Source organism: Thalassophryne amazonica, chromosome 4 (genome assembly GCF_902500255.1).
Source record: "Thalassophryne amazonica chromosome 4, fThaAma1.1, whole genome shotgun sequence".
NCBI lineage: Eukaryota > Metazoa > Chordata > Actinopteri > Batrachoidiformes > Batrachoididae > Thalassophryne > Thalassophryne amazonica.
The window spans coordinates 94560494-94570709 of record NC_047106.1 but is presented as its reverse complement, the minus strand read 5'-3'; the positions used below and the strand labels follow the sequence as shown (position 1 = coordinate 94570709).

The 10216-nt window shown below is 44.4% G+C and overlaps 1 protein-coding gene across 1 annotated transcript in view; it reads left to right on the top strand.

The window, feature by feature from the left end:
- Positions 1–10216, top strand: part of LOC117508498 (arylacetamide deacetylase-like) — a 99306-nt gene that overhangs the window by 31043 nt on the left and 58047 nt on the right. The window contains exon 2 of the mRNA XM_034168274.1: positions 4494–4722. Within this exon, the coding sequence (XP_034024165.1) occupies positions 4494–4722 (229 nt within the window). The remainder of the gene's footprint in view (positions 1–4493; positions 4723–10216) is intronic.

The following is a 10216-nucleotide window of genomic DNA, read 5'->3' as shown; positions in this document are numbered from 1 at the left end:
CTAAAGCAACTGACAGTGTTGTTCTGCTGTGCACAAAGTAACACTGTCACCTGTTGTGAAAATGCATGCGCACTGAGAAACTCAAAACTGGCTTATTCACATTTAATCGTTAAAATGCAAACATGCGCACATTCTCTCATTACAACATTCATTTGATGTTGTAAAACGTGCTTTACAGTGTGCGAGATGATTTTTCATGCAGGAATTTTTTGGACCAAGTTTCAGGTTAATCGTGCATCCTGCATCGTGTAGTGTTCATGGAGTATCAAGCTGCGGTCAACATCTGACGACCACCTCCTGATCGCCGATTATATGGTCGAATGAGAATCAAACCTGTTTGATATATTATTGTGGTCGGCCGTCGTGAGGGTTTCCTGGAAAGGTACACGCAGCATCCAACCGCTGGCACTGTGCCTGTGCAAACACTGCAGAGCTGTCTTGTAATAATGTTATTATTATTATTATTATTATTATTATTATTATTATTATTATTATTATTATTATTATTATTATTATTATTTTGCAGTTGTTTTGTTTTTAAACTTTATTTGTAAAAAAAAACATTTGCAAAGCAAAAAAGTTGATTTGACAATCATCTGACATAACCGGGGTCAAAATAAATACAACACTGCCATCTACTGGTTCAAGACACTGCCATGAACACTACTGGCCAGTAGATGCTAGATGGCAGTAGAGGCTTTCAAAACAAATTCTAGATAATCCCTGTCTGCTCACATTTAAAATGCGTGGAATTTAACAAACGCAATTAAAAAATCAACGTCTATAAACGCAGAGAATATATTCAAGAGAGTTTTAGGCACTAGAGTTTAATGCTGTTGTCCGTGGAGCCTGAACAGAGTGTCTGAAATGCATTTGTCCTGTCGTGACGTACTGAGATTACATCATCCTACCCAAAATGCACTGCGGGGCAGAGCATGTACTCACAAAACCTTAAAAATTTGCACATTACTTTAAAACATATATCTGATATTTTTACTTTATGAAACTTCAGACATGACAGTAATTTTAAATAAGTTGTCCAAAATTAGTTTGGTTAAAATTTGAACCATAAGTTAAAATGTATGCCTCTGGATGACTTAGGTCATATTGCGAGCATATCAGTATGATGTTAAAGGAAATGTTTTTTTTTTTCTTTTTGCTTTTGAGGCTGTTTTTCCTTTGTTTGTAGAGAATTGAGATGCTTTTTATACAAGCAGTTCTCTTTTGTTTGCAAAAGTTATAACTATGCATCTATTACAAAACTTTTAACAGAGGGGGTGCTGAACTAATTTTAAAAATGCTTGTTGCTGTTCAGCTTTGTTTTTTGTTTATCGGTTTAAAAGTTATCGGACAAAAATTAATCGGGAGATAATTGGTCTGATAATGGTTTTTAAAGTTATCTAAAAAGATAATCCGATACTGAAAACATTATCTTCGATAATTATCTGTTATTGGATTATCGTAAGTGTGCCCACCACTGCATTTAACATTATTATTATTATTATTTTTTTTTTTTTGTTGTTTTTGTTTTTTGTCTTGGTGGATCATTTTCATTGCAGATGCTGCTGAGTCTGGCTGTGGTAAAGGCTGCCCTGAACGAAACGCTGTGACTCGTTAAACTGGGAGAGAGCGCTTTTATTGATAGTGCGCGCGGTCTCCCTCTCTCTCTCTCTGTGTCACAGAGAGAGAGAGAGGGAGACCGCGTGCCATAGAGCGCTTTTTGAAACAATGCGACACAGTCCTCATATAATCAGTACAGTATGATAAAGTGAAGCAACAATCTTGCAGTATTTATAGCTCCAGAAGAACAACAGGGAGATGTGAAATGGCGTACAGTACCGTGTTGAAGCGTGGGTGGGCTCACAATAGTGGACAGTAGCACGGCGCTGCTAATACTCGCGTGAAGACTCCATGCTGTGCTGTACGCGAAGAAAATTAAACTTGTTTAATTTCTTCCGTCCTACATGCGTGACCCTCAACATACTGCTGCGTGTTGAGAAAAAAACTCCTCGTAAAGTGGGCGGAGAGCTGCTCATTACAGCGTATATGATACACTGTAATGAGCAGCTCTACGAATACGCCACTGTGACAGGGGCTTAACAGCCTCCAGGCAGCACAGTGGATTTGTTTTGTGTGTGTGTACGTGTGTTGTGCGAGCATGTGTGGACACGCACATACTCGTGATCACGTGTGCGTGCATGCGTGTGCAGAGTGCAGTGGTACCAAACGTATGGAACCAAATTTGCACTTTAAATGGAACCAAGCCATGCTCTGAATGTAATGCAACACAAATGGGATGAATTAATCCATGTCATGTGACATACAAAGCACCAATCAAATGAGAAGGTTCCACTATATATATGTTCTCCACTCAGATTGCAATAGCCAATCACAGATTAGCCTTTCTGTCCATCATTTACCTGTATTTTGGCATGCTTGGCGCCAGAAAGTTATGTTGGATCCAAAAGGATCCAAAAAGGCTAGGACCAAAAGTTATATTGGATTGGGTCCCACTTACCAATAGTCAGTCAATCAGAGCGCAGCATACGAAGGTCAGGAACTAGCTGACAGATGCTGGTTGAAAAAATGACAACAAACATGTCAACAACAGCAGAAAATCGTCTGCCAGTGAGGTTTGCTGAGGTCACAGGAAGAAGTGGTGGAAATATTGAACTCCAAGGATGCCAAAAACACTAAGAAGGTAGACAAGCACACTACTGACGTTTTAGAAGCATTCATATGCTGTTCACAACAAAATAAATTGATCTAATTTACTTGACTCTTTGTTGTTTGCTTAATTTGGGATGGGAGTGGAGAACATAACAATTGATGGATGGCAAGTTGTCCAACATCCTTACCATCCATTATTTGTATAATATATATATATATATATATATATATATATATATATATACGAGGGCTGTCCGTAAAGTATAGGTCCTTTTTATTTTTTTCAAAAACTATATGGATTTCATTCATATGTTTTTACGTCAGACATGCTTGAACCCTCGTGCGCATGCGTGAGTTTTTCCACGCCTGTCGGTGACGTCATTCGCCTGTGAGCACTCCTTGTGGGAGGAGTCGTCCAGCCCCTCGTCGGAATTCCTTTGTCTGAGAAGTTACTGAGAGACTGGCGCTTTGTTTGATCAAAATTTTTTCTAAACCTGTGAGACACATCGAAGTGGACATGGTTCGAAAAATTAAGCTGGTTTTCAGTGAAAATTTTAACAGCTGATGAGAGATTTTGAGGTGATTCTGTCGCTTTAAGGACTTTTCACGGTGTGAGACGTCGCGCAGCGCTCTCAGGCAGCGTCATCAGCCTGTTCAAGCTTAAAACCTCCACATTTCAGGCTCTGTTGATCCAGGACGTCGTGAGAGAACAGAGAAGTTTCAGAAGAAGTCGGTTTCAGCATTTTATCCGGATATTCCACTGTTAAAGGAGATTTTATTAATGAAAGACATGCGGGCGGATTGCAGCGTCGGCTCGCAGCCGCCGCGACGCTCCGTCACAGGAAAAACACCTCTGCTGGAAGCCTTAAGGACAAGTTGGAACATCTCCAGCTGATAAACAATTTCTCATATACTCACTCCACTGAAAGCCATCAAAAGCCAACTGGATTTTAACAAATGGTTATCAACACGGAGGTGTTTTTCCTGTGCCGCCGCGCCGCGTCGGCTGCGTCCCGACGCACGGACCCGTCCGCACGTCTTTCATTAAAAAAATCTCCTTTAACAGTGGAAAATCCGGATAAAATGCTGAAACCGACTTCTTCATACGAGGGGCTGGACGACTCCTCCCACAACGAGTGCTCACAGGCGAATGACGTCACCGACAGGCGTGGAAAAACTCACGCATGCGCACAAGGGTTCAAGCATGTCTGACGTAAAAACATATGAATGAAATCCATATAGTTTTTGAAAAAAATAAAAAGGACCTATACTTTACGGACAGCCCTCGTATATATATATATATATATATATATATATATATATATATATATATATATATATATATATATATATATATATATATATATATATATATATATATATATATATATATAATGACATCTTTTATCAAAAAGTTATCAATTTCAACAGAAATCATTAGTAGGCATTTTTTTTCCCAGACTGATATTTTTGCATGACAGGAGAAGCTTAGAAAATATGACTTTGGTTCATTTGTTGTCGTCACAGTAGATGGACTTCATCCATCATTTGCTGAGGTACAGCAAACCGCTGTACCTCAGCAGACTTTATGAAACTAAAGGGCACCTTGGAAGAAGCAGCATTGACTCCAGCCTTCACACTTTCTTTCCCTCTTTAAGAAGGTCACACTTTGGAATTTTAACCCTTTGCTGTTTTGAAAGGTGACTGTTTTCAAATCATAAACTGGCTTTGAATGTATTATATAGATGAGCAGTAGCTTTGATATGATGAATGGGGTAAACACTCATGTGTGTTGCCTTCTGACATGCTCTCTTCTTTTCCAGGCAGACTTCAGTGAATTAATGGGTCTAAAGGACTACATGGGGGTTATGTACTTCATTACCATGGCTGAAAAGGTCGTACCAGTGTCAGACCAGCATGTCAAAGTGTCCGAGGAATTATTTGATGGAGTGGAAGTGGTGACGTATCAGCCAAAGCAGCATGGCAGTGACGGTGACCTTCGAAGTGCCATTATTTACCTGCATGGTGGAGGATGGTGTCTGGGCAGCTCACGTGAGTAAATTGAGAACTGTACCACAGTCTGTGTGTCAGCCTGGTTCCGTCAAATCTCAGAAGCTAAGCAGATCAGGATCTGGTTAGTACTTGGAAGGGAGACCTCTTGGGAACACCAGCGGCTGTGTGTGTTTCTCCAGGTAAAACTGGAGTTGCATCAGGAAGGGCATCCGGCGTAAAACTTGTGACATTTACAAATGCGGATCTGGTTGTATCCGCTGTGGCGACCCCAAACAAAAGCGGGAGCAGCCGAATGAACAACAACCACTTAAAAGGATAACTAGCTGCTATACATGTCCTCCTTACTAATCTGTTCATGGTACAAAAATTTATCCATTACTCAGAGGGAGAATGGATTTGATCCTAAAACAGCATTTAGAACTTCATGTGGACTCAGAGTTATGACAACATCCTAAATGATGAAGAAGCTCTTCAACACAAAGTCTGCCTTCTGGGTCATTCCTGTTAGCTGGTAAAATTTTGGTTTCAAAATTATAGAAAACAAAAACAAAACAAAAAACAATCAAACAGCTTTTTCATGTTTTTAGCATTCTGTCAGAATAGTGACATGTTAAAGTTTTAGGAATGCATATTGGCCAAGTTCAGGGACACAAAACATGATAATTATGGGCAGATCTGGTGGGCCTCAGCTCCGGAACCATTCTCCTTGATAGGGGTTGGACCTTATTCTTCTCTGGAGTTGCCCAGGGTGTGAGGCGCTGGGCGGGTGTGGGGATATATTGGAGTTTACCCCGGTAGATGAGAGGGTCGGCTCCCTGCACCTTCGGGTGGTGCTGGTTGGGAGGGGATTCTGACTGTTTGTGTGTATGCACCGAACAGCACTTTGGAGAATCGGCACAGCAGTGGCGGTATTGTCTTCGCTCAACCATATTTTTGTGACGAAAAGGGAGCTGAGCCAAAAGGCAAAGGTCAGTCTGGTCAGTCTTCATTCCAGCTCTCATCTGTGGTCATTAGTCTTGGTTCAGGACTGAAAGAACTCGATTGTGGGAACAAATGGCCGAAATGGGTTTCCTTAGGATGGTGCCTGCTTCCTTAGAGACATGGTGAGAAGCTCGGTCTTCCATGGGGAGCTCAGAGTAGAACCGCTGCTCCTTCATGTTGAAAGTAGTCAGCTGAGTTGGTTTGGGCATCTGGTAAGGATGCTTCCTGGACACCTCCCGAGGGAGGTGTTCCAGGCATGTCCATCTGGGAGGAGACCCCGGGGAAGACCCAGGACTAGGTGGAGAGATTATATCTCCACACTGGCCTGGGAATGCCTCAGGATCCCCCAGTCAGAGGTGGTCAACGTGGCACGGGAAAGGGAACTCTGGGCTCTCCCGCTGGAGCTATTGCCCTCGGGACCCAATCCCGGAGAAGCGGTTGAAGATGACTGACTGATGAGTGTACAGACACTGGCCATGTGATATTCCACACAGATAGGGGCATATTTCTTATCGCAAAATGAACTTATCTTGGATGTTTCTTATACCATCATAGTATTATATGTGTGTGTTTAAAAAAAAGAAAGAGCTAAAATGCACTTGGTTGTATGAGCATTGTGTTCTTTAGAATTTGCTGTTAATGAATTATTAAGAGCCTATTGTCTTACATACAATTTGTACATGTTCAATAAAGCCCCTCTGTCAATTTGTCAAAAACAATATTTACGTTTTAAGAGCGAAAGTTGTGCAGTTCAAGGAATATTTGTAGATCACCCTCTGTGCAGGTGTTAATGAGGCAAATTTAACTATGTAGAAAGTTAGTTTTGAGTTGGCGTAAGTTACATCTGCAAAATGTCCTGTAAATGACTCCAGAGGTGTTATCAAGTTACAAAAACAGCATTTTCAGATTTTGAAGTGTTCATTTCTCGCTAGCTTTTACCAATGGTGGGCACAGTTTGCTAATTAGCAAAGCTAACTTTTTTGTTAGCTGATTAGCTTTTCAGATAACTTTGAAAATCAATAGTGGACCAATTAACTTCCACTAAATTTAGTTCCGATAACTTTTAGATGGCTAAAATCTTGTTGTGGGCATAGTGATTAACCTGAACAGTTAAAAACATTTGTAAAGCATGAAATCAGAAATTTTAGTTCCTGCTTGTTAAGTGTTTTGTAGCAGACAGACAGCTATGAGAGGTAAAGTGTTATGTGTCGACGCGGGTTGAGGAGCGGACCTGCGTCTGACGGAACCCAGCGCTAAAACAACCAGAAAGCGGTTCCAATAACAAAACAATTTATTTTCCCCCTTTGGTGCATAACAAAGTGTACAAACAAAAACTGCGTCGGTCTGGCGGAGTGAAGGACGGCACGCTCTCCAGCGCCCAAAAGGATCGAAGCCCGGCGCTTCTGGACCCACGTTCACCGCCAAACACCCCCCAGGTGGACACGACAAACCGACTCTGCGAAGGATAGAAAAGGTGAGGTAAGTCAGCAGCTACAACTAATATCCTTCAAAAGGCACACACTATCCGCAACACATTCAGGTCCGAATTCAAGCTTTATGTAAATGAGCATCTTCTCACAACAGGTGGAGGATCATCAGTCCGCATGCCACGGCAGTGAGAAGCGAGCTGCACAACTCTCATCAAAGCTCAAATATACTGCGTAACAAAATACCAAGTTACTGTTAACAATTATTCAGATAATCAATCACCTCTGATGTGTGCTGACAGCATGTGTCCCTCACCCTTCCTCCTTCACAGGCACAATGTGTCAAACCCAGGCGCGGTCCTCAGCGTCTCACAAACGAACATCACGAGGTCGAGTTCCCGGCAATTCTGCTTGAATCACACATGACTTAAATGCAGAACGCCATCTCATTATCTGCTTCAGCTGAAAGTCTTTAAGGTTGCACGTGAGCACCATCCACAGGTGCTGCACATCATGTTGATGAGGGTGAAAGACTCTTCTGCCAGCACCTTCTCCACAGACAATAAATCAGTTTGCATACCACCTGGAGAGCAAAGAAAAGAAAAGAACACCACACACAACAGTACCCCCCCTTTAACGGGAAGCCTCCCGGCGACCGAACAGACCAGGTCCGAGAACAGCACCTCCCTCTGGGGTCCTCGTCAGGAAGCAGACAGCGTAATGCTCCCAAGGTCCACCACAGACAGCAGGACAGGACACCGCAGCTGGAAGGCTGGCTGGCATCAACAAAAACCCCAAAACAGTCCCTAGTACAACCCAACATACAACAAAACATAAAACCCACCCAAAACCTCCCCAGGGGACCGTCCCATCCAACTCCGGGAAGAAAAGAAAAACTCCCAAATGCAAAAAACCAACACAGCCCCACAAACACAATACAAACATAAATGCATGAAAGAAAAATAACAAACAACCCCCCCAGAACGACTTGCAGAGCCCAACACCCCCCCAGAAGGCCTTTACCGCCGGTTCCAGGAGGAATAGCCAAAGCCGGAATCCCACAGAGGTCCCCAGGTACACATGGAGCAATGGCGCCCCCCAGAGGACCGTACCATCAAACCCCAGGAGGCACCCTCCCCACAACCCAGGAACCCCAGACCCGGCCACACTTGGCTAGTCGGCCCCACAAGCCAATTCCCCCCCAGAGGACCGTCCCATCAACCCTGGAGGTGGAACCAGGAAGGAAACAAAAAAAAACAAAAGTCCAACCCCCGGAGGACTACATTAAACAACCCCAGGGGGCAAATAAAACAACAGATAAACCCTGTTACCTTCCCCAGCACCCCAAAAGACCCCAGATCCCTCCCAGAGCCTTTCGGCGGCTCATTTTGGCGAATGACACAAAACATCAAGCCGGGGAAGGGAACAGGAAAAACTAACCCGGCCCCAACCCCAAGGCGCAGCGGAAAACCGGAAATACGTCTGGTGCCCCAACTCGACCATACCCCAGCCTATCGGGAGGGGTGGAACTACCGAAATGGCGAACGGCAACAGATCGGCCCACCCCTCTGACTGAGGTATGTTCCCGCTGCACCACACCCCGGCAACACCAATGACGAACGGTACAAAGGCCCACCGAGGCTGGAGTGGAACCGGGCCCTAACCAAATCAGAAAAAACGCCCCTAACAACCCCCCCCCCCCCCCCCAGGTGCAGAGGTCTTCTGAGAACGCTCAGCGTGACCAACCTGCACCACCCCACAACCCACAAGATGAACGGTCTTGGGGCGAGTGAGGTTGGGGTTAGGGAAGTAGGGAAATAAAAAACAACAAAACAAAATGACCCCAGACCCAAACAGAAAATACCTAAATACAAATAATAAAAACCAACGATTAACTGAGTCCAGGACGGGCTTCGAACCGCCTGTCGTTCACTCCACCAGATACGCCCCTGAATCCCCAAACAATGTATAACCCCTTTCAGAAAAAAAAACACTAGCCCAAATAAAAAAAAATTTTTTGTGTGTGTGTATTATTTCGCCTATCCCAGAACACCTGGAGAGACGTCACCGCTATTTTTCTTGACGCTTCTATGACGGGGCAATATAGCGGCTTCAGCTCGTCCGAGCTGCATGGGCTCATCTGCAAGAGGAGCCAGAGGTCCCGTCGGAGGAGTCTCAGTGGGGCGAAGAAGAGGCAGCCCAGATCTGTGTCGGGGAAAACCCCGAGACAAAAAAAACCCGTTCTGATGGCCGCCCTCTCTCGCGTCCACGCTCCTTCATCCGATCATCTAGACGAATCACCAACGATATTAGCTCATCTAAATCATTTGGCTCGTCACGGACTACTAGCTCATCTTTTAATGGATCATTTAAACCAACCACAAACACTCCGCTTAATGCTGCGGCATTCCAACCGGACTGAGCAGGAAAAATTCGGAAATCCACAGAATAATCCGCCGCACTCCGCCTCCCCTGCCTGAGATTCAGCAACCGCTGGGCAACGGTATGAGCAAAAACCAGAGAACATTGCATCAAAAATGGAGCACAAGCTTCAACGTTTCCCGCATAAGGCTCCGGGCGACAAATAATCAATTCGGAAGCCGAATCTCTGGGTGACGGAGTTATCTGCACCGGTATCGATGGTGCCGCAGCTGGAGCAGCAGGAAGCGGAATGGCTTGCACTGCAAGCTCCGTAACGCGGACATCTGTTTGTTTAATTTGGTTTGTGAGATGCTGTAATTGCTCCCATATTTTCTCCAAGTGTTCTTGAACTCTTTCGGCGAATGGAACCGCCTCTGTCGCTGGGTCCATTATGGAATGGCCGGGAACTACTGTTATGTGTCGACGCGGGTTGAGGAGCGGACCTGCGTCTGACGGAACCCAGCGCTAAAACAACCAGAAAGCGGTTCCAATAACAAAACAATTTATTTTCCCCCTTTGGTGCATAACAAAGTGTACAAACAAAAACTGCGTCGGTCTGGCGGAGTGAAGGACGGCACGCTCTCCAGCGCCCAAAAGGATCGAAGCCCGGCGCTTCTGGACCCACGTTCACCGCCAAACACCCCCCAGGTGGACACAACAAACCGACTCTGCGAAGGATAGAAAAGGTGAGGTAAGTCAGCAGC